Genomic DNA, 25,659 nt, shown 5'->3' on the forward strand with positions numbered 1-25,659 from the left:
ATGCGGCCTCCCTCCCTCCCCTCCTCCCTCCTATAACTCCAGGATATGCTAATGCTATGGGGCCGCAGACACACTTGAATAATTGAAATCCTAAAGTGTTCCTTTCAAAACAAAACTCCTTCCTCCTCAATTATTTTTCACAATTATTCCTACTTCACCAATTTCAGAGATGGTATTACTTCTTTTTTCTTTTTTTTTTTTCTAAATGGCAATCTTTCCCTTTCCTAATGCCTAACAGGGGAGCAGATAAGTGCGTATCAAAGGCTTTGCGACGGCGCTCGTTCCCGCTCCGCTCCCACAATTAACAAATCCGCCCTGCAGAGAGGAGGAGGCGTGAAATCCAAGTGATTGGAATGCAAAGAGACGCCGGCGTAATTATGAGAGGAGCCATTAACGTTAATCAGCGACTCCCGGTGATTGATAACGCTCCCGCCTCTTTGTGTTTTGGGAGGAACCTGCTCCAGCCTGCCATGGTTGAGGCTGCGTCTTCTATGTGGCGTGTAAGGAGTCAGGATTCTGAACTCTGTGTGTTTACAATGCCTTTTGATTATCAGGTAACAGTGCCAATGTGTCAGAGGGAGGAAAAGGGACAAAGATAGATGAGTGGGCACATTTAGGTCTTTAAAGGCTCACAGATAACACAGGACAGGAAATACAGACAGGAAGTGACAGATGTGTAGTCCGTCTCTGGAGGTGGTGGGAGGCTGTTTTGTAAATGTCACAGTGAGACTCGGGGTCTGGCTGAGGTCGACTTGTGTGTGTGTGTGTGTGTGGCTGCTCCCACACAGAGCTGATAATGTGTCACACACACACACACGTCAGCTCTGTCTGCTCAAAACACTGCAGGAACATTCACGTTAAAGCGACTCTGAGAGGAGACGAGTGCACACACACACACACTCATTTATACATACACATACACTGATATGTCGGCTTCCATATGTGTGTGTGTGTGTGTGTGTCAAAAGGATAGCAATCGAGTTTGAACAAGGACGGCGTTACAAAAGAGAAGGCCATTTTCATCTGTAATAAGGTTCCATTGAAGAGAGAGAGAGAGACAGAGAGAGAGAGAGAGAGAGAGAGAGAGAGAGACAGAGAGAGACAGAGAGAGAGAGAGAGACACAGAGAGAGAGAGACAGAGAGAGAGACAGAGAGAGAGACACACACACACACACACGCAGAGGTGCAGAGGCTGGTGAATGACGTACAGCAGAGGTGAGGGAGGAGGAGGCTGATCGGGGACGGACCCTCAATCAAAAGCCACAAAAACACGGACAATGAGGCGAAGAGTGACGAGCGAGGAAGGACTGACCCGCCGACTTCAGCAGAGCGAGAGAGGCAGACAGAGGAAGAGGGGATGAAGAGAGAGAGAGAGAGAGAGAGAGAGAGAGAGAGAGATCGAGCTCCTGCTGCTCCTGCTCCTCCATCTGTGCTCGCCGCAGCAGAGCAGACGTCACTCCCTCCTCCTCTGCACCCCATCACTGCCCCTCCAAAGCTACCTGCCCGCCGCCATCTTCTCTCTTTCTCTCTCCCTCGCCCTGCGTCTGTCCCTCCCTCCCTCTCTCTCTCTCTCTCTCTCTCCCTCTCTCTCGCCCCCTCCTTCCACCTGTCACGTCTCCCTCGCTCTCCCTCGCCCTTCCATTTGTCGGCGTGTCGTGCTCCGCTGAGCCGGGTCACGCCAAGTCGAGCGTAGAGGAGGAGACCTCGCCAGGCACAGACGGCCACTTCCTCCTCGCCGTCCACATCGCTTAAAGCTCCCAAAAAAACACGCCCCCACATTTGAATCTTTTTCCGTGACTGACGACTAACGACTAAGTCACCCTGTCACATAACGGATCGTAGCATGTCAACAACGCGGCGCTGCTGCCGGTGTCAGAGTCTCTCCTCCCCTCAGTCACCAGAGCGTTCCGGGGAAGGATCCTGCAGAGCCTTTCTGAAATCTAACCTGACATTCCCAGCTTATCGCCCCCAGCGTTCCTGCAGCTCGGCTCAACCTGAACACGCTGATGTCAGGCGTCTGAAAAGTGTCAAATGCCCTCAAAAATCTGGGAATCCGTGTCGTCTAGGGCAACAACACGGCCTGGTCCGTGACGCCGCACGCCTTCTGTCCTGATCACAACTTTATAATGAGCGGCGTATCCAACTTTGTCCCCTCCCGAGGTCCCACTTCGCTCCAGAGGACATTAATTGCTGTTTGGAGCAGGAGCCGGCTGGAGGACGGCCAACATCTGCACGGCTCGGCGGCGCTCCACGGTGAGAGAGCAGAGCGGAGCGGCGAAGGAGCCGGAGCGGCGAAGGAGCCGGAGCTTCATCGACTCCACAAGATAACATGGAGTTATTGCATCAGGGAGAACGCACTTTAAAATGAATATGCCTGAAAAGGAAGGATGTGGGTACTCGTCTGTGTGGGGGAGAGGAGGAGAGGAGGTGAAGGAGAATCTAAACTCTCTCTCTTTCTTCCTCTCTTTCTCTTCTTTGGTTGCTGTGAATTATTGATGATGTGGGGAGAATGAATTAACCATGCGTGCTTCATCCTTTATACCAACTTCATCAAAGTGAGTCTTGTGAAGTCCAGAGGGGACAGAGGAGGGGAGGGGGGAGGGGAGGGGGGGGGAGGGGGGGAGGGGTCCTGATTGTCTTGGCATCCATCACCTTTGTGCTGACTCACAGGCCGACCGGCTCAGATCTCCCACCGGGTCACGAAGCGGGCGAGGGGCCGATTCATCCTGCCGCCGCTTGATGTGCTCATAAATACACACACACACACACACACTCACACACACCTTCAGAAGCTTTGATGCCTTGCTCGATGGTTGCCGAACCTAACGTCACCTTTTACCACAACGCTGCATCACGCCGGACATAGAACACCCAAATAACCTTGGAGGAGGAGGAAGAGGAGGAGGAGGAGGAGGAGGGGGAGGAGGAAGAGGGGGGTAGAGGAAGGGGGGCTTGCTAAAATACAGTATCAGGTGTTCCTGGATCAAATTAGATTCTATTTCCAGCATTGCTACACTGCAGCTTAAAGCAGGGAAAGAAGAAGAAGAAGAAATGCTTCACAAAAACAATGAGCAGAATGTACCGGAACATCAGGTATGGATTACATGCAGGACAAAAGGTATATGGTCTGGATTATTGACTGACACACACACACACACACACACACACACACACACACACACACACACACACACACACACACACACACACCCAGCTCCTCTGTCATCAGGGTTAATAAAAGGTCATCACCCTATTGGTCGACTTGGGCGCCCGGCGGAGTCGATTGGGACCCCTGGCCTCTGCTAAGGCGGGCGGGAGCTGACAGGAAATGAGGAAGTGTGTGTGTGTGTGTGTGTGTGTGTGTGTGTGTGTGTGTGTGTGTGTGTGTGTGTGTGTGTGTTTTGGGGCACAAGAGAAACTACTCTGGAGAACCGGAGCACTAAATATAGAAAAATAATGTTTTGAGAGAGAGAGAGAGAGAGAGAGAGAGAGAGAGAGAGAGAGAGAGAGAGAGAGAGAGAGAGAGAGAGAGAGAGAGAGAGAGAGAGAGAGAGAGAGAGAGAGAGAGAGAGAGGGGAAATGGCGAAAGGAAACAGGCAGACAAAGAGACTTAGTGATGGAAGACGGCGGTGCTGTCACGTCCTTGGCCGTCTGCCCTCAGCAGGATCGATAAAGCTCCCAGATTCACTCTCTAACCTTCAGCCATCCAACGCTCACAATAACTCCGCCCAGACGTCCAGCAGGAGCGCTCTGCTCTCTTACTCTTCTAGATCAGCGGCGTCATATCAAAGTGATGTGTTCTCTCTCTTTCTCTCTCTCTCTCAGCTTCGTCACGCAGCAGCAGCAGTGAGTCAATAAGGGGAGGGAGGGGTTAAATAAAGGAGGTAAACACACAGGTACTCACTTTCACTCCTCCGCTCCATCTGTGAAGGAGCGACGCACTCCAGTTTGATCTCTCTCTTCTTTCTTTTAATCAGCGAGGAAGAGGGAAGAAGAAAAACGGGCCTCGCTGCCTCTCCCCCCCCAGCAGGAGCTTAATCCTGCTTGAATACATCTGCAGTGTGTGCAGACATGTGTGTGTGTGTGTGTGTGTGTGTGAGCGAGCCAATCTGCCTCACCGTCACCGATATTGAAAAGAGAAGATCCCCCCCCCCTCCTACTTCCTCCCTCTTCCTCTTCCTCTTCCTCCTCCTCCGCTTTTCCAGTAGATTTATTTTCTAATGTTGACGTTTCTCACTTCAGCAGCTCTGCAATCCATCCTCCCCTCCTCCCATCAGCCCCGTTTCCTTGTCGATAATCCCTGAAAACCTGAATCTCACTCTGCCTCGCTCTTCATCCTCAGGTGAGAGACTGAGACCTGTGTGTCTCCCTCTGTCTCCCCTCACTCTGGACCTCTGATTGCAGGAGCTGCCTTCATCAGTCGTCCATTTAGAATCTCGTGTACACGCAGACATAAAGAGCCATTAGTCAGACCGAGATAGGGTCATGAAGACTGAATCAGGCTAAGTTTAGAGCCGTATTAGCCTGATTATCTCTAAATGGACACACAGACACACAAATCCATCCGTCACTCACAATCTGAGCCGTCACGTCAGCGTGCAGCACGTTCTGATACGGCCTGAACAAGAACGTGACAGAACTTCATCTCTTAGCCAAAGCTGTAGGAGCAGCAGCCATGTAGAGGAAACAGGCCGAGGAGTACGAGTGCACACGTGAGGAAGAGGAAGAGGAGGAGGAGAGTCGGAGGTAGATTATACATGGAGACAGGATTAGAGACGGACAGCTCAGGAACGCGGCGGCTCGTGCAAACATCTGGGCTCCACAGGGTGTCGAGGAAGGAGAGAAAGGAAGAGATAAGATGAGGAGGAGGAGGAGGAGGAGAAGAGAGAGATAAGAGGGGGAGGAAGGTTTGGAGAGGGAGAGAGAGGGGAGGGAGGAGGGAGGAGGGGAGGAACACTGTAGTTTGGAATTCACACTCCAATCTGAGCCAAGTTTGTCTGGATCCTGCTCTGAATTCTAAAATAACCTCGCCCCTCCTCTTCCTCCTCCCCCCTCCTCTTCCTCCTCCCCCCTCCTCTTCCTCCCTCCTTTATGTGTTCTTCATTCAGCCTCTTGTATTTGCTCTACTTTTGGATGTATATGAAACTCTGCACACACCCTCACTTTCATCTTTTCCCTCTCCCTCTCTCTCTCTCTCTCTCTCTCTCTCTCTCTCCCTCTCTCTCTCTCTCTCTCTCTCTCTCACTCTCCCTCTCTCTCTCTCTCTCTCTCTCCCTCTCTCTCTCTCTCTCCCTCTCTCTCTCTCTCTCTCTCTCTCTCTCTCTCTCTCTCTCTCCCTCTCGCTGCGAGAATCGAATTCATGTCCTACGGCTCGGCTGTGAAAACACGAGCATCCCCCAGAGGCTCGGCTGTCAGAGAGCAAAATAGAGAAGCGGCTCGCCGTTTGTTGTCTCGCATTGCATTTTCCATCTCGGTCAGCGAAACAAACATGGACGGGGACGAGCGAGCCGAGCTCCGACCAGCGACATAATGCTGCTCTGTGTTTGTCCAACTCTGTCAGATGCTGCATTCCTGAAATGGTGGTGCGGACACTGTGTCAGGTGTGTGTGTGTGTGTGTGTGTGTGTGTTAGAGACTAGGGGTCTTCTACATAAACCATTTGCTTGAAGTCCCCGGGGTCGCCATGGCTGACTGACTGACTGACAGACAGAAGACCCACGGAGAGCCCCCGCATCATGTTTGGAGTATCAGTGCCGCTGTGCCGTGGCGTGAGGGTTTGTTGGAACAGCCTGTGTGTGTGTGTGTGTGTGTGTGTGTGTGTGTGTGCGTGCGTGTGTGTTTTGATATGTGTGGAGCTGCAAGGGGAGAGTGTGAGAGCTGTGAGGGGAAACACTGTTTGTGGCTGTGAAACCTGTTTGTGTTTCAGGAACAAGCAAGACAGAAAAATGCTTCGAGTGTGTGTGTGTGTGTGTGTGTGTGTGTGTGTGTGTGTGTGTGTGCGCGCGCGTCCCGGATCTTCAGTCAGAGTGGAGGTGCCAAAGCCGTTAATTATTACTGACTACAGGCGCCAAACTCTCCAACTCTGTTCCTCGATTATTCCGCGTGAACTCAAACAAACCCGGCTCCTTTCTAACCCAGACTCCTGGTTCCTTTAGACTACGTTTACGTTACAGCCTAGTGCCTTGATCAAGGGTAACGGCAGCTGCTACGTAAAGCTTTCACCTCCCACGTCTGCTGCTGTGAGGAGCCGTGCTGTATGTCAACACACTGTCTGTCTCTCCTCAGGGAAGCAAACCTTAATAAAGCGGCGTTCCGTATCGACCCAGGAAGTAATAAACTGTCCCGGTGCCAATCATTCAGCTGCTGTAATGATCACACTCTTACAGATTTTAAGTAATATAACCCTGGAAAAGGTGAAATACAGCTGGTGATGTCATCAGGGGAAGGGGAATAAGAATGCGGCGGACTTAGCGACGTCTTCACTCTGCCTGGGAGGGCGAGGGGCGGGCTTATTTATCAAACAAAGTTAGGATAATGCTGACTGCATGTGCGGCGTGAGTGAAAACAGCTGCCGGCTGTATTTTCCCTGCTCCGTTTCCGTGGGGGGAATCAAATGTGGGAGGTAAGGAAATACAAAGTCAAATAAGTAGCTGTAATGTTATCAGAGGCCATGAGGCGCGACGGCGATAATATCTATCTTTCCCTGCCGAGGCGCGCTAACTTGATAGAGGCAATACGTTCCTGGCCGTATACGCGCCGATGCACACAGGTACACATCAAACATCTTATATTAGATCTGTCAGAGGGAGGAGAGGCGGGAAGGAGAGGCGGGAAGGAGGGAGGGAGGGAGAGCGGAGGGGAGGGAGGGAGGGAGGGAGGAAGGTGGTGTTTGATGGGAAAACAGACGGCGTTTGACACCGAGGGCGAGAAGGGCGGAAAAGGAGCCAAAGACGAGAATCAAGTGATTGAAAGAAGTCTGCTTCCGTATTGCAGTGTGAATGTTAACGTGTTAACACGCGCTGGGATCGCTGGAACGTGTTCAAAAAGACGCCGGAGGAAGATGAACAGGCGTGCGGCGAGGAAAGCGATGCATCATTTACGATCTCGCCGCCTCTCGTCTCGCCTCACATCTCGCCGCCGTGTCTGCAAAGAGGTCGTCAATTATCTAGTAACCGCTCGTTTTCACTCTCCTGAATTAGCATGGTAGGGGTGAGGGGTGGGGGGCGGGGGGGCGGAGACCCGGAGTGGGTGATGGAATGTCGCGTGCTTCCTTTGTTCCTTTAGGAAAAGCCGAACCGGACCGATGATCAATGTAAAGACACAGCCAAGTGTAAAGGAAAAGCCCTGAGGTGGAGCAGGAAGTGTTTCACTGCATCCATCCATCTGTCCGTCCATCCATCCATCTGTCCATCCATCCATCCCTCCCTCCCTCCCTCTCTCCCTACCTCCCTCCCTCCCTCTATCCATCCATCCCTCCCTCCCTCCCTCTCTCCCTCCCTCCCTCCCTCCCTCTATCCATCCATCCCTCCATCCCTCCCTCTCTCCCTCCCTCCCTCCCTCCCTCTATCCATCCATCCCTCCCTCCCTCCCTCCCTCTCTCCCTCTCTCCCTCCCTCCCTCTATCCATCCATCCTTACCAAACTAAGTGTTTGTATTTCCTGGTGTGAGTCTTAAATGAGATCTTTCCAAATTAAACTTTAACACAACATTTCCATTAAGTCTATAAAGGTAACAAACAAAGTAATTAACCCTGACTTACTACCAGCAGCAAAGTGTGGATTTGGTAACAGAAGCAGATTTAACTTTAACGACCTTTCTGAAACATGCAAAGGCAAAAAATTCATCCTCCGACTGGCGGCGGTGGTTTTCGGTGTAATAACCTCGTGAGCTGCGGCGCATTTCTGCTGCTACCTTTAGTAAAGAACCTCAGACTGTTTGTGTTGCTGCCATTTACATTTTTTAATTGGAAGCTTAAAGAGCTGCAAACACACCTACACACACACACACACACACACACACACACACACAGGCTACAACTTCCGTAAGGACTTGCCACCTTCTACAACTTTACAACAGATCAGCTGATTCAACCGGAGCCTTAACTTAAGAATAGACCGAACCCACGCCTTTGTTTTCTAAACGCCCTTACACCTTTGATTTCCCGATGTCACCTAACCGACGAGGTGGCAATAAAACGGAACTAAAACTGAACTTAATTGCTGAAATCACCTGCCGTCATGTGCGCAGATTCACGCCTGCGTTCTTCCTCCCTCCTCCTCCTCCTCCTCGTTCTTCATTAAGCGCCACTAAGTCACCTGCGATGCAATCATCTTTATTTCCCCAACGCGGCTTTATGTTCTCGTCTTTGTATGACACCTCTGAGCAAAGGCTTTAAGTATGTTCAACCCCAGGACGCCATGACATCATTTGATCGGGCGCCTGGCAGCTTTCAGGGCGCACGGCGGACATGTCTGTGCAGATCGCCCGGGATGTCCCTCGCATTTCCAAATCAGCCACGTTTGTTCTTGGCAGTTGCAAATGTAAACACTGCAATCAGCGTTTTAATTCATGATTGCCAAAACAAGCCATGAGCTAATCAGAGAGAGAGGAGAGAGAGGAGAGAGGAGAGAGGAGAGAGGGAGTGACCAAAGAAGCGAGAGGGAGGGAGGGAGGGAGAGAAAGGAGGGAGTCGGTGATTGGGACTTGTTTTTTCCTGTACAAAATGCCACACACACTTTTTTTTTTGCTTGTCGGAAACAGCAAACTACATCATCCAAACACGTAGAAAGAGCTAACATGGATACTTTCAAGATCGGATTATTGCTGCGAATAAAAACAACATCTACAATATCGGGATTCATGCTGAGAAATGTGAAACAAAACAAGAAAATCAGCAACTGCAGCTATGACACTTTGTGTGGACTCCACCATTTCACATCTTCGCCTGTTAAAGACACCGCACCGACCTGAACCACCGCAGCATTGAACGGAGCCATAGATCTAATCAGGACACCGCCAGGAACGCCAAGTTAGGGAGGAGTTCCAGGCACGTCCAAGTGGGAGGAGACCACGGGACTGACCCAGAATACGCCGCAAAGAAAACATAACCCATCTGTCCCGGGAAAGTGTTTGGATGCTGGACAATGCAGCCACGTGTCCTGAACCCAGATGTGTGGAGGGATGATTGGAGGCGACTTTGAAGTAGCGGCTTAATAATGGTAAATGCTAAGGTAATGGCCCCGGGACTGACGGGACCTTTGGCTGGGCGTAGATTGACAATTGGCAGGCGTAATGCCTTTAACCTTTTCCTCTAGATTCACTGCTAAACACAAGGCGCTGACAGGAAAGATCCCGCCGGCTTTCATTAGGACGTATTATCTAATGACATTTCGGCTCAGTCCAGTCAGTGTGGCATCGTTCCCACCGCTCGTAACACTCTGCAGGGGCGTGGGCGTTATTTTAACTGCAAATCAGACTAAGCCGATATTGCGGTAACCTCCCTCAACATCCAATATCCCCATGACGACGCTAGCAAAATATAACGCGGGGCGAGCGGTGATCTGTTACAGCGATACGCTACAGAGAAAGGGTTAAACACGGCTTCATTCTCCTGCAAACGAAACCAAATCCAGCAATTTCACGAGCGAAAATTCACTCAAGGTCTAATTAATAATTCACTGTTTACCTCTGGCACAAACTCCAGCTTGCTTCGTTTTGTTTCTGTTCAATATTGGGTGTAATGGAGGGGAAAAAGAAGCAGCGAGGTGCCAAGTGTGTGAGTGTGTGTGTGTGTGTGTGTGTTCTTGTCTTGTTGCTTTTATTGTTTAAGGGTGCAACCGCTATTAATAATAAACGAAGCCCACTGTGTTTGTTCACCCTTGGGTATCAACCAATCTTTGAAGCATTACACACACACAGAGAGAAACACACACGCTGCTCACAACTCATTGCATCTCTGAACGAATTGGAATAATCGTCCGTCTCTTTTTAGATTACAAAAATTCATGGGCGCCACGGGGACCCGAGGAATGAAGACGTTCAACCGCCCGGCAACTGGGAGGCAAATTACGAGAGAGAGAGAGAGAGAGAGAGAGAGAGAGAGAGAGAGAGAGACGGGGATGTGCCCTGCTTGGCTCGCGATGGTGCGACATCTGTGAGGCAAAATTAAAAATGCATCGCCTTCCCTTCCCCATCGCCCATCCTGCAATTACTCAGTCAGCCAGGGATTCGTGGGAGGCGATTTCCGCGTCGCCTTTGCACGCCTCTCTCTGGGATTCCTCTCCCTCCTTTACCTACACACACACACACACACACACACACACTCTATACCGTTAAGGCAGCTTCGATTTAGTTTGCTGTTGGCACTCGTCTTGGCTGAGCAGATGGCGGGCTTTTCTGCGCCACATGGCCGGCACTCAGGAATCAAGAGGAGCTCTTTAAGGAGGGGAAAAAAAGACTTTCAATCTGTTTTAGCAACTGTAGCCCCCCTCGAACTTTGTCCCGCTCCTTGTTGTCGCAGTGGCAACTCTCCTACCCCGTTCTGATGTTTCCCGCGTGCATCTCGCCCTCGTTGACGCTCATGTAAATGCTTAACGCGTGTGGCGGTGAGTCCGACACAATTCAGGACGCAGCAGGGATGGACGGCCAAGAATTCCTACAGGCGGCTCACATTTCTATCATGTTCCCCGGCATGTTGGAACACATTGCATATGTATGGAGAGCCGCATACATTATTCATGCTTGGAGTCTGTTCAAATGTGGAGATTGTGTAGGGTAGAGGGTGGCGAGCAGCGGTGTGAGGCAGCTAGTTTATAGATCTACAGTGTGTGTATAATTCAGCTTCTGCATGATGGAGTGATCGTAGCCTGAAGACCCAACTAAGCACAACGTCTTTGTGCAAATGTGTTGGTTTGTCTTCGGGTAGTAAATACAGCAGGTAGGTGGGATTTTAGAGTTTTAAATCTTAAATGATACATCTGTACTCACAATGTGGAGCATGATGTAGTCGCCCAGACGCGGGGCGCTGTCGATGCGGACCAGGATGCCGTCTTTGATGGTGGTGCTGAAGCCGACCGCCAGCCGGTCCGTCCTCGTGCTGGGCCTCTCGTTGCTGGGCCACGTGTACGTGATGAGACCCCCTCCTTTACCGAAGATGTAGGTGGTGCCAGCTGTGGGAGGAGAACAGGTAGGAATTAGACCAGAGGTGTGGAAGAAGAAGGCAAAGAGAAGATGGAACCCCACCGTGCGCCTGACCGCCACACTAACTAGACACCGGGGAGCGAGGGGTCGACACCAACACGACACGTTTCTGACTCAACTAGAGCCAAACTATTTCCATTTAAGGGCAAAATCTAAATTCCCTTCAGCTAGCTTGCTACTTGTTCAATATAATGGTGTCAATTTCTATTTTTGGGGTTTAATGGTATTCAGCACTACCACCTTTGGATAGAAGTCAGCAGATCCCCCGATGCCTCCTATGACCTATCCGCCTCTTAAATATAGAACCTTTCCTGGGAATAACAGCCAGCATGACCAGAAAGGGATAAGTCTCCCAATCCTCATGTTTTATATATGAGACGTGCAACCACAAGCCTGGCGAGGCTGCTGGAAGGAGAACTGAAGAATCTGGTTTAATCGGACAAAACGCTTGTGTGGCCTCAGGAAGAGTTCGGCTCCAGACACACAACCAGTATGCAGATTTGTGTCTGATTGAATCAAACGGAGAAAAAAAGGAACTTTCCGGAATCCGCTTCCAAATTTCTGACGTTTTCCTTTGGAGTGTCAGAGCTAAAGCGTTGGATCCTAGAAGCTGCCTCAGCCGTCTCTTCCGCATTTCCACAAAGATAATCAAGAGATCAAAGGTGTTGGACCTACAGCCGACAGCCTAACAGGGGAATCAATACGGGAGATGAAAGAGTCTGCTGTGGCCTGCAGATACTGGAGAGCGTTAGGCCCTGAGAGCCTGATAGGCCCCAGCTAATGAAGTCACACACTTCTCACATCAGTGTTTTATTTATCCATTTCTCTCTGCTTCCCTTTTTTTGCCTACATCTTCGTTCCCTCTCCTCTCCTCTCCCCTCCTCTCCTCTCCCCCGCCCGTCTGCGTTCTCTCCCTCTCGCATCATAACCAAGTCACCTGGACATCTGTTTGGCTTTGTGATGGGCGCCCAGCTGTCTCGCCATTTCCCCTACGAAGCAGTCAACAATCTGCTCGCTGGTCTGTGATACCTTGGGGAATGTGACGGCATATGGAGAGAGGGAGCCAGGGAGAGAGTGAGGGACACTGCTGACCGGAGAAGCGCCTCTCTCTCTCTCTCTGCCTTCAGGGAGACGAAGCCGGGCGCACTTTTACATACGTCAAGGTGTCCCCACCAGTTAAGGTCGTATATATGAACATCTAACTGAGGCATCAACAACCACAAACAATCCTGCCACTTCCTGTCTCTGCTCATGCCCACATGAACAGAAACGCCTCATTTAGTGGAGCAATTCAGCAAAATTTCTAAATCAATCCGTATTACTTCACACTCCTCCCAGCATCTGACGCCGATGCACATTTGTCCCGTGGCGTCGGGTCAGAAAACAAGCCCCTCCCCCCCACCCGATCCTTCAACCGGTTAGGAATACGACAGCCTGGAGCCAGGACGCTCCGGATGCGGCCCCTCCCTCCCCCCTGCCGCCTCCTTGCCTCAAAGTTTCTCTTCGCCTAAAAAGAGTTGGGGCAGCTTCTCGCCGGCACACGAACAAACTTCGCCTATCTCATCTAACACGCACACTTAGTGAGTTACTGGAGGGGATGACGATGATGAGCAGCAAAGATACAAGAACCCTGGGGAGCCAATTATCACATTCAAGAGATTTGCTTAGTGTATCCAAATGACAACGTTCTGCGTGTAACACACACCGGCAGCTGCATTCACGCAAGCTGACACATAAACACACGCGCTGACACACACACACACACACGCACACACAGGCTGGGGGAAGCACGCGTGCACATCTGAATGCTAAACTCAAACTGTGGGCAAACATGTGTGCAGTCTGCTTGCCCGCACACACACACACACCACGCGTTCTCACATACACTCACACAAGTGGGTGATTGTCGACACAAGAGCAGAGAAGTGTAGAAGGCTGAGATGTTGCACAGCCTGCTGAGCGCCGGCTGTCCCTCGCTCCACACTGACAGGAAGTCCGACGCATATCAATTTTGGATTTTTCCCGCATTGCCCCCCCCCCCCCCCCCCACAAAAGAAATATCGAGCGCGGCAGAATATCGGACACGCATCCGAAAGACGTCAAGGTTGAGGGACGGGAAAGCGGGAGAGAGGGAGAGGGAGAGAGAGAGAGAGAGAGAGAGAGAGAGGGAGAGAAATGTAGAATGCTAAGCCAAAGCGTCAAGGTCAAGGTTTCATTTACATAACGTGCCCACGGAGCACTAAGGCTTCATCCCGCTCACTGTTACACACACTCACACACACACACACACTCGCACGCACACACACACACACCCGCTCATACTGTATCACTGCAGTTCAGCTTCTTCATAAGGAATGTAATTAGCTGAAAGTGAACGTAAGCGATGCCATATGTTTACATTTCAGCACTTTAAAGCACCAAACTCCAACCTACAGCTGCCTGGGCGTCAAACCCATCACCAGCCGGATAATAAACAATTCAGTTCAACCTGAAATTCAAAATGAGCAAGATTAAGGACTGGAATTATGAAAGAAATGATTTATAGTCAACATCTCATTAGTGTATAAAGCGTTTTGTCATTCAACTGAAGTCAGAACAGGACGCTGATGGATTTATAGACTTTTCCTCACCTTGATCTGTTTGGCAGGTGATAAATAACGACTCTAATAAACACCCAGTGTGTTAATCAGTCTTTTATTTTTGTCCCCCGATGACATTTAGCCCTGGAAAACGACTGAACTTCAGCGCCGCTTACCAGCTTCAAGTGGTTAAAACTGCTAACACGAGAAGCAAAAAGGCAGCGTTTGACATCGCGTACACACATCTGCTGTTTTAACTGCAGATGTGTGTGAAGCCTCTGGTGAAATGCCAACTGCAGGGAATAGATCATCAAAGGGATCTAATCTACAAACATATTACGGCACAAGTTGTTATTTCGGCGGATCAGAAGGGACTTTCATCTCCGTCTCTGAATAATGCAATCTCGTCACGGCTGGTGGGTGTGTGTGTGTGTGTGTGTGTGTGTGTGTGTGTGTGTGTGTGTGTGTGTGTGTGTGTGTTTGTGGGAGGAGGGGGCTATTTGATATCTAATTGTGGCGTATGAGCACTCTATTGATCACAAACACTGATCTTACATCATGGAAATGTACATCTTTAGCCTGTTATGGTTGGAAATAGACTGAAAACACGTAGAATAAGAGGCGAAATGTGACTGGATGAGGCTTTTGTCGGGTGGCGTCGCTGCATTGTGACTCATTGCCTGAGCCGCCAGCCTCCACTTAGAGAGAAACTGCAGGATGAGAGACCGGGTCAAGGCCTCGGCCTCCATTTCAGAGCAGGTCCCCTGAGGCCTGAGCGGGCAGGCAGAAGGTCAGGACACCTGTCTGCAGGAGGGGGGCAGCCCCGCCCCGCCCCGTCCTTCAGGCCACTATCCAGCTGCCTACTGGCCAACTAGCAGGGAGACTAAACAGAGGACGCCGCCGCCGCCACACTGCCGAGGTGCCTTTGAGCTCGGGCACACGCTCACGGTACAACCTAGAAATATAATGGACTCAACTCACTCAGGCTCTACTCCCTCCCTCGCCGTCTTTCAGGACACACACACACACACACACACAGACACACACACACACACACACACACACACACACACACACACACACACACACACACACACACCAGCACGTTAAAAATGGCCCAGTAATTGGTGGCGTTCAGGCTTTACTCCCTGCTGTGATAAACCCTCAGTTCAGACGCAGCTGGGAGGAAACCCTGCAGGAAGTGTGTGTGTCCGGAGCTGCCAGGAGGTTTTCTGGGGCGATTCTGGTTCCTTTTTGTGTGAACGTGCTCCGACCCCTTTGGACATCAGTGACCACTTATTGATCCACAGACACACACACACACGCACGCACGCACGCACACACACACACACACACACACACACACACACACACACACACACACACACACACACACACACACACACACACACACACAGTCTCTCTCCCTTTCTTTTCCATGGCCTGCTTGTTGTTTATGAGCTTTCATGTCCTTCCCCTTGTTGTCTCTGGGGCTTTCCCCTGGCTCCAGGCTCCCAGGGGGATAGAGAGAGAAGACAAAGCGTTTTGATGTGGTCAAAAAAATTCTGCCGTTTCTGGCTTGAAACAAAAGTAAAATAAGAAAAAAAAGAAAAAGTAATTTCCCCCTCAGTCAGGTAGAGAGAGACTGCAGTCATCCTCTCTCTCCTCCCTGCCATGTTTCACACACGGGGCATTATTAGACCCGCCGTCCTTCACACAACTACAATCAAGACTCATCGACACAGGAATCGAGTTTGCAGACGGCGAGCTGTGTAATCACCAGGATTTATCTCCATTTTACAACCACTTATGCTGTAATTCATATTTCCAACTGTTGCCGTTTTCCCCCTCCAGGGTGCGAGAGAAGGGATGAGACTGAAGATTGAAGATTGAGCTCGCTCGCCCGGCTCTTTGTCTCTCTCTCTCTGCCTCTCCTTCGCTCTCGCTCCTAAACCAGGCGCTGGAAGACGCAAACGTTCTCAGAGAATGGCTACAAAAGACGCAGGAACAACAACAACAACATCAAGAACAAGCTGCGTGTAAACATGTCCACGTAAACATGTCATAGTATGATTGATTAGGGGGGGGAAGTGGGTCGTGAAAGGAATGTCTGAGAGGAAACAGCCTTCCTGCCCTCCCTGTTATTATCATCTGGTGCATACAGTATACATCACACAGATCCACGCACCACAACACAAACATCATAGAAGCTAAACCAACACTAAAGCAACTAGACTGGGAATCTGAACGGCAGTATTGTGATGTGTGTGCAAGAAACACACATCCAGCTTCTACCACCTGTACGAGCCAGAGGAAGAGGAAGAGGAAGAGGAAGAGCTCGGCCTGTCTGTACTCTCGACGGCACCACCGGCAAGGAAGTTAACGGCTAAGGCTGCCGGTCGCCAACTCGTCAACCGGTTGGAACCCAGCAGTCAAATACTACAGCGGTGATGTTTGAATGAGCAACAGGAAGGAGCACAGAGACGCTGCAGGACACTTCACCTCGGGCTGGATACTTTGGCTTTATGAGCACTTTTCACCTTAAAAATGGGAATGGATCCCTCCCTCACACACACACACACACACACACACACGCACCAAGAGGATCTGCAGCTCACCGTCAGCTTCCAGTAATAGAAAGCAAAGCTGCAGCCAAATGCAAATGAGCTGATAACATTGGAGGAATATAAGCGGTTTAACTCAGGAGTTTGTGCACCGGGCAGCTTTTCAATCCTATTTTCACCCATTTATACATAAATATATATATATATATATGTATATTCTTAAAAACCCACTGAAATGTCAATGTGAAAGCAAAGTGAGTGTAAATAATAATGAGCTCTTGCTTTGAGAGACTTCCTGTGTTTGTCAGTAATGAAAACAACGACGACTGTCAGCAAAACAAAATGTCAGCGTGTTTGTGTGGGTTGCACTTCAAACGCGGGGGAAGATCCTCCACCGGCCCGCACGGAGCCCTGAGCCTCAAATCCCATCACACAGCCAACACACACAGGGATGAAACGGAGCCTCGGCGCCCCCAAACATCTGAGCCACCGCCGCCGCCGCCGCCGCCGCCGCCGCCGCCGCCTCTCTAATGCCCTCATGGACGGATGAAACCAAATCCATGCGACAAACTTCCAAAGCCTCGCGGAAAGACGATCAACGATGACATACGGGCGTAACGTGCAGGTGTCCACAAACATTTGGCGGCGGCAGGAAGGAACAGAGTCCTTCATCCTAAGTTTGCTCTCCATCTCGACTATCAGTGTGACTCAACGAGCGACTCCACGGCTCCGTCGCAGAGTTCTCATCTCTTTGTCACCGTCGCCAGTAGAGGAGGGGGGAGGGGCTTGGTTGACATGCTACCCTGATGAACAGCTTGAAGGTGCCATCTGTAGCGACATCGTCGAGGCAGAAGTGGGAAGATGAGAGGGAGAACGTGGAGAGAATCACTTTCAAGAGGAGCGAGAAGAAGAACCGCCGTCGAGAATGGAGAGAGAGAGAGAGAGAGAGCGAGTGCCAGAGAGAGAGAGAGACGTAGCTGTGAGGGTGAGGCAGCTTTGTAAGTTGGGTTCTTTACTCGCTGCGGTGTCAAACCGGCGCCTGATCACTACGGCAGAACAGCGTCGACTCGCTGACAACCATTAAGCGAGCAGTCGCGTACCTTCGCTCCGGTGTGGTGGAACACCGCAAGGGCGCAAATGTGAGTACACGGTAGTGAGAAGAACCCCCCCCCACACACACACACACAGAGGAGCCAGAACATAGCCCCTCATTACAGCAACACTCTGATAGCCTGTCTCACCCTCTTCTCTCCCCTGCTCCCCATCTTCCCGTCTCCTCCTGCTGCATTCCTGACGCTCGGCTCTGTTGGAGCGGCGAGCGAACAAAGAGAGAAGGAGGCTTACTTTAAAAAATATATACAGTATCTATTTTTCTGGGGGGGGGGTTGTTCTCTGGAGGTGTCAGCTCCTATTCTCTCCGGTTGTAACAGGAGGAAGACAGGGAGGAGGAGGAAGAGGAGGAGGGGGACACTGAAGAGGATTTCCAAGATGTTAGAGGAGGGAAGTTTGTACCCTGAGGTACAAAGTGGGACGTGGGGAGAGGGGAGACGTTTGGCAGAGAGGAGAGACGAGGAGGAGGAGCAGAGTGAGCTCCAGATCACACCAACGCAACAGTGACTGTTACCAGAGGGGGAGGAGGAGGGGGGGGTAGGGGTCTCAACTCAATCCCCCCAGTCAACGGTCACGAGCCTCCTGCCTGTTCCTCTATCATTCATAATGCATGAAGCCCAATGTGTGTGTGTGTGTGTGTGTGTGTGTGTGTGTGTGTGTGTGAGGCGTATCTTCTTCACAGGCAGGACACACCGAACCCTGCTGAGGATTAGGTGTAGATCTCCTCAAGAATAAGGGATTCTAAGACGGCTCTGAGAGGAAGCATCATTTATAATTGAATCTTCCCCTGAGGAGAGCGCTGCCTGTCTGCCTGTGCCAAGGCTCCTCACAGGGCCCAGAACACACACACACACACACACACACACTTCCCGCCTCTCTCCAATAACTGAGAAACACTCGTGCACAAACCTCGAGAGCCTCTGTGACTCAAAGCTCTTCAACTTTTCATCAAACTTGGTGTTCTTTGTTTTAAACTCGGGGCTCTGCTGCGGCGAAGGATTTGTACGCCATCACGCCGACTACACGTGTCGTAATCGTCCCATTTGTTTTAGCGTTAGATGCTGCAGTCGCTTCTTCCGGCTCTTAACACCATGAATAGCGGCGCACTGCAGCTTTAAACTTGTAGTGTTTTCGTACAAGCAATATTTCTGACACTTTACAGCAATTCCCCCTTTCTGTCACCGTGCCAACCAGGCAGGAGATAGATTTCAATGGTAAACTCTGGCAGCACACTGAGCGTTTGCCCCACCAGCTCCAGTGTCTGATTACAGGCAGGTAAGAGTGTTAATCAGGAGTGAGACTGAAGCATCTTCTCTCCTTCTCAGCTGACTTCAGCACACACACACAGCCTGAGAGAGAGGGAAGTGCTAATTAATGTGAATTCATCTGCATAGAGTCAAACCTCAGGCATCAGAGAGTCTGAGAGGGGGAAAGAGGCAGAGACTGAGCCTGACTTGCTCATGAAAGTGCTGTCAAAGCCGTGGTTCCTCCATCATGTGAGCCATTACAGAGCCACTCCAGGGTCTCAGACGCCCCCCCTGGCTTTGAGGCGGGTATGGATCGGAGAGTCAGACGGACCGGAGTTAGGAGGAAGCCGGGCTGATCCTTCCTTTGATATTGACGACATCAAACAGGAAAGCGCACTCGAGGCTTAAACGCGGCTCGCCGGCGGCTCTTTCCCCAAACAAAGCAATCAAACCCACAATGCATCTCTCTGTTTTCTGAGCTGGCAATCAAACCCGGGATAGAAATACGTCTGGTGGCATTTGTGCGCTCGATGACTTCGCCCCCTTTGTCGGGGAATTGTTCAATGACCGCTGAAACATAGCGGGCATTGTTTTCTCTACCTCGGTGGTCGGCATGGCAACCCATCCCAGGCTCTGGGACGTACCAACACCTTCACAATTCACTGATGTCAACACGAGTGGCTCCTTCCCTCACTCAGGAGGAACTGACATTTCACTTCACCTCGCACCTTCCCTGCAATCACACACACACACACACATACAGCGAGCGAGGTGGCGAGGTGAGAGAGCAAACCTCGAGCTGCGGTTGTGCTTTCCACATGCGACATGGCGGGTCCCGCTTCTCTAAATAAGCCCTCGCGGTCTAAGTGTGTACCTGAGACCTGATGGAGTGATTGGCTTTGAAATGCAGTGCGGGTGTGCGGGTGTGAGGGCGGTGTGGTTGTGCGGTTAAGTGCAACTGACGCCATCCAGCACCTATATAGCAGCAATCAGTACGTAATGATGATGTGTGAGAGCCACAATCTGTCCCCGGATCTCTGGGGCCCAGGCTGCTGGCGGTGACGCAAGCGGCGAGGTTTTCCACCTGAAGGTTTCTGAGATGTTGACGTTAGAGGGAAGCGTAACTAAGGCCAGGTGTGAATACAACAGTCGAGACTTAAGGGTGGCAACAGTGGAGAACTCCAACATCTGCAAAGGCATGTGACACACACACACAAGTGCAGGGCAATCTCCCTCCATCTAACGACACACACCGACACACACCGGCAGGCAGACTGGGGGCGCTCTTTATCACAGCGAGTGGGCTTCCGTATCGGAACGCTGGAATACCATTTTCCAATTCCCTCCAGCAGCTACTTTGACTTCAGCCACCTATTGAACATGTCAGCCCGATAATTAATGTTCTCCCTTTCGTCCGATTCTCCTTCGCTCGCTCGCTCTCCCCTCCGCCATTGAACCAGCTTCAACCACCTGAGTGACGCTGTGGTTCTGCCCCCCGCCCCCCCCCCCCCCCCCTCCTCCGCCTCATTCCGCTCCAAGGACGTTGAGTCCTTCACCAAAACAAAACCCACAGCAGTGACTACAGCCCACGGAGGGGATTTTCGGAGACGGAGGAACGATCCGTCTCCTCTCAGCCACATGTACGCAGAACCACAGAGAGGCGTGTCCTCAACCTCCACCTCGCTTATCTGTTTCCAATCTGCTATCAAAGGGGGAGAAGAGGTTGAGGAGGACCAGGGGGAAGACAGATGCTTAAAAGGCCCGGTGCTCCGAGTGAGGAAGAGGAGCATCGATTGATGAAGAGCAAGAGGAGGAGATAGGAGGCAGGGTCTGTGGGGTGAGGGTGAGTGTTGAAAGCTCTAATTAATAGAATCCTAAGGCGGGACTTAAGGCTTGGCGATGGGCCGGGACAAAGATGGCGAGGGATCTGCACGTGTTCCAGAGCGAGCGTGCATCTGCAGGCGCACGTGAGCCGGCCTGGCATCTGGGCGAGTGTGTGGGTGCGTGCATGCGTGTGTGTGTGTGTGTGTGTGTGTGTGTGTGTGTGTGTGTGTGTGTGTGTGTGTCCATGCTGATCGCCAGCCGAGGCTTATAGGAGTTTGCCCGGGGTGAAGTGGAGAAAGCTGTGGGGAGTTTGGAGGGCAGCGGGATGGAACACGCTGCCCTCTCAGCGCACGGCGCCGTCGACCTAATTAAAGGCTAAGCCAAAAAGCTCCTCTGTGTTTCTGTGGCTGCTCGGCGTCTGTAGCGTGTGGATGTGCACACGCCGTCTGCATTAACAAGTGCGTCTCCGTGTTTCCTCTCTACTCGGCGCCGGACGGGCTCGCTCGACCTTTCTGACCTTTGTGCTGCGTACCGGCATTCTAATGACTTCAGTGACTCAGCGTGAGGTCATGTTGGATTGGAATTTGAGCAAAGTTACTCTGATTTAAAGAGGAACTCTCAGGTTAGTGAGGAGGTCGGCCATATTTTTTTGGAATTTTCTGTATTCTAGTCTGAGTTACACATTTTAATTAATTTTACAAAAGCCTACTGTCTACACGTCCACTGTCCTGGCCGGGCAACTTCCTGTCACATTCCGTCCTCGTGTCCTCTCATTTGACGGCATCCCATCACGTTTAGAGTCTATGGGCCTGATTCTGACCATGTCTCCATAAGAAACGAGCTTCTGAACTCTGTCTGAGTCTCAACCGTTACTAATTGAAAGTGTAGAGGAAGAGCGCTCTGTGTTTGCGTACGGAGGCGTGTGTGATGAGGGACGTACCCAAGATCTGAACCACACAGTGTTTTCCTATCCTTTCCTCCTACTCCTTCATTCCAACACTTCAATCCAAACCCGTCCTCCTGTTTCAAGCCTCCTTTGAAGATGTTCTTCGGCCAACTAAAGAGGAATTCTTCAAAAAAAAGAAAGAAAGGGGACGGCGGCTTTCAAGAGCTCATGAAAGCCTAAATAAAGCCGCGTGGATGAAATTAATTGGGGAAGGGGAATTGTAGCGACGGTGGGGACGGAGCAGCAGAACCGCAGCACAAAGCTTAGAACCCGACTCATGTGCACGCACGATAACGAGCCGGGCTGAGGCGGCACAGCTCAAACAAATGGGTCGGCTGCATTTTGGCCGCGTCTTCACTCGCTCAGGTGAACAACAACGGGGACTCAAGCTCATTAAAACACATTAACCACTCCACTCCTTTGTTATGAAGCTTAAACGCTCGGTGACCTCCAAATATGTTCAACCAAACCAACAGAGAGGCGGTTTTGGCCCGCGGGACCCGGATCCCATCAGGATCGGACTCCATTCTACTGCGGCGTAGCGTTATGAATACTGATGGCCTCGTGTGTGTGTGTGTGTGTGTGTGTGTGTGTGTGTGTGTGTGTGTGTGTGTGACTGAGCCAGTAAAGGCCTAAACAGTAGCACGAGCCATGTAAGGAGGGCGATAAATACCTCTGGACTTTTTATGTTGTGGTTTTATACGCGTGTATTACACACACACACACACACACACGGTATAGATTTTTACAGCTTTTGTAGGGTGACTGAGGACTTTAAAGAGGAAGTGTAACAGCCCAGTATTAGTGTTATGGTCAGGAGGCGGACGAGGTCACAGGAGGGAGATAGCAACATACAGAATGTACAGAAGGCAGCTTATGTCCCTCACAACCTGAAACTGGGCTCTTCATTATCCTGACGCCAATTCTTATATCGAGCAAACGCCGTCTACCCACAATCCTCACCTCCGTCAACTGAATCAAAGTCAAATCCAAAGGTCAGAGAGGTCACTAGGTGAGTTGTGAGCGTTGGGTTCTTGGCTCTGGGAGCTAGTTTGTGGTTACGTGATGTGTTGATAAGACTTTGATGTGCACCCTCGCGTAGCGGCGACTGGAGGACAGGTACTCAGGTATTCACGCAGATCAGACGAGGCTCCGACCTTTAAAGACGACCTCTTAATCTCCCCGAGCTCCACTCAGCGTTTTTCTTTCATTTCTGCTCCAAAAATCGCCGATAAGACAATAACGGGATTTTTTTTTCTTTTTTAAACAATAGAGATGTCAGAGGAAGTTGAGTGACGGATAAAAGCAGGAACCAGAGGCAGAGTGAGCCGAGCGTGAACACATCTCCTCCTACAGGAACGCCCCGCATCAAAAACAGCCAACAAAGACCAAAACATCAAACCACTCCCAGAGAAGTTCTTTTTTTTCCCACTCCGTCAAATTTTTTTTTATGTCACCTTGATCAATTTAAACTTTTATTTTGTTCCGTCAAGAGCACCGCGAGCAGCCCCGCCACAGAGCACAATGGAGCAGCCTCAGAGTGACGGCGTCTCCATTCAGCCAGGGAACTATTCACTACTGTGCACACTGAGCGGGTGGCAGCACTGTGTGTGTGTGTGTGTGTGTGTGTGTGTGCGTGTACTATCTGCACGTCACGACCTGTTTATATATGTGCAGGTGCGCCACATCTAAGCGTGAGCTCCGTCTGGACTCGCTCGCTCGCCTGTGCCTCGTTCTCTCAGCTCCAGGTCGGCGTGCGACACCTCAGGGCAAATATATACATTATATTCTGCTGATTGCTTCATTAGCGGCGAGTGTGAACGCCTCCATTGTGTGGAAGATGGAAGATCTGCAGAGGCGAGACGTATAGCTACAGCGTGGTAACTAAGGGAGGGGAGGGGGGGAGTAAAGCGGTGATGTATCTGGCTGACATGGGAAACGGGAAGAAATGGGAATATATGAGGCCCCACATCCCATTACACATCTCGTTATTCTCTCACACACTCACACACACACACACACACACACACACACACACACACAAGGGACACACCGTCCTGCTCATTCTGGCCAGCTGTCTTTGTGCGTAGAAACGGGTTGGGGGGAAAAAACGCTCCATTATTCACAGGGAGTCGTTTGTGTGGCGGCAAAACACAAACAGCAAAACAACATTAGCACCGCGTTAACAAAACACCTTCCTGCTTCATCCCATCAAGGTTGCATTCGCTTCCACTCTCCTCCTCCTCCTCTTCCTCCTCGGACGCTAATAAAATATTCAGGCGGTTATCTGAGCCGGGTGCAAACCGAGGGGAGAGATTAGACTCACAAACAAACTCCTCACAAAACTCCGGCCGTCCTTTTATCTCTGTTTGTTTTTAAGCATCCTCCCGCAGGACGCGATGGTAATCAGGTCTCAGCCAGCACGATGGCGCCCGGGCCGCCTCCACGTCATCCTCTATCTCCCTTCCCTTAAAGACGGGGGGGCGCCGGTGTATCGCCGCAATTAGTCTCCGTGTGTGAATGTGTGTGTGTGTGTGTGAATGTGTGTGTGTGTGTGTGTGTGTGTGTGTATGTGAATGTGTGAGTTAACCGTACGGAAGACGGCCCGGCGGTTGCAGCCCTCCCGTTGCCCCCGGCGACAGGTCCTCTCATTACACGCTATCCGTGCAGTATCGAGGGTTTGGGGCTGCGAGGCGTCCGACTTATCACTGAGGAAACCCAACAGGCAGCACCGGAGCTCCTCGCTATCCAAACCCTTTAATTGGATCTTTAGCGTTTATCTGCTGCCCTCCAAACACAGACTGGGTTTTAATTAAACAAAGGCCACATTAGATTTCACTTAGGGCGACTTGGAAACGGCCATTTAACAGGAAGCCACAGGGAGGAGACACGCAGAGACCCGGCAGATGTTTAACTGAAGTCGGATCTTATCACTTCCTGCTCCCGGGCCTCGGCGATATCGAGCTTCAGAGCTGCGGCCGCGTCGTCCTGAGGCTTCTATCGCCTGACGAGCGGTGAGCCGGGGGTTAAAGGGAAGTGACACCACGATGGGCTCTTTCTCCTCTTCTGGCTCACCATCACCAACCCCCCTGCCCCGTTTGTCTTCCTCCTCTGTCTCACTCTCCAGCGTGTGACGAAGGAGGACGGGCCGTCGTAAAGACATAAAGACAGGAGGAATGGTGGCAATTTCAAAAACTTTCCTCCATTTATATGATGGAGGGTTTCATCAAAACGGCCTGAAGCCATATGAACACACACACACACACACACACACACTTAAGCCCCGGACCGGAGGGAAGCAAGGCTGAATCACCCAAAGCCCTCTCTCTCCACTCTCTGACTCGCCCAACTGAAATGGAGCGCGTAGTGGAGCGCTGAGTCATTTACAAACACATATATGGGCCGATTATGATGAGGAGCAATTAAAATGGCCTCCCCTCTCTCTCTCTCTCTCTCTCTCTCTCTCTGTCTCCCTCTGTCTATCTCTCTCGCCCTTAGTGTCTCCCATGCTGCAGGGAGGATTGGAGGCGTCGCAGGATTAGCAGATGAAGCTCACTGTACCATGCAGACGCCATTAACCGGACCGCACCACCTCAGTGAGCAGGAGCACAGATCCCCTCCAGTGCCGCTCCTACATATTAACCGTCCCCAGCAGCTGCTTCAGGCCCCCGGCATGCTCGTGATTGTCATTCCGTTTCTAATATTGATCCATTCATGCATTTCTTTCTGGTGTGTTGGAGTGTGTGTGTGGTGTCTAAGCTCAGCTCACCATTCTCTGAGGGCCAAACACACACACACACACACCCAGCTACAACTACAAGTCACCAAGCAGACTTTGACGCTAACCTCACTTTACAGCATTTCCATGGAATATAGCTTCCACGGCCCCCACCCTCGCCCCCTCGCCCCCTCGCCGCCTCGCCTCTCCCCCGCCGCCGCCCTCGCCGAGCCGCTCTCCGCTGATATATCCTTAACACACTTCCTTCCATTGCTTGTCCTTCTACTCCACTGCTTTTACTCTTCACAGCCCAGGGGCCCCTTTTACTTCTATTACAAGGTTTTAATTCGCTTTCACGATAGGCGTCTAACACGGTGCCCTCGACCCTAATCTCTCGCTCTGCTTCCTCCTCCTCCTCCTCCTCCTCCTCCTCCCTCAGCCGTGGCATTGAGACGATGGTTATTATGCGTGGC

The 25,659-nt window shown here is 51.2% G+C and overlaps 1 protein-coding gene across 1 annotated transcript in view; it reads right to left on the minus strand.

Annotated features, from left to right (window-relative positions):
• LOC142988266 (neurexin-3b-beta-like) overlaps positions 1 to 25,659 on the minus strand; it is an 85,513-nt gene that overhangs the window by 45,588 nt on the left and 14,266 nt on the right. Inside the window, exon 2 of the mRNA XM_076137387.1 lies at positions 10,986 to 11,167. Coding sequence (XP_075993502.1) covers positions 10,986 to 11,167 — 182 coding nt within the window. The remainder of the gene's footprint in view (positions 1 to 10,985; positions 11,168 to 25,659) is intronic.

This window comes from Genypterus blacodes, unplaced genomic scaffold, assembly GCF_046128005.1.
Source record: "Genypterus blacodes isolate CSIRO-AG114 ecotype Tasmania unplaced genomic scaffold, CSIRO-AGI_Gbla_v1 ptg000308l_1, whole genome shotgun sequence".
Classification (NCBI taxonomy): Eukaryota; Metazoa; Chordata; class Actinopteri; order Ophidiiformes; family Ophidiidae; genus Genypterus; species Genypterus blacodes.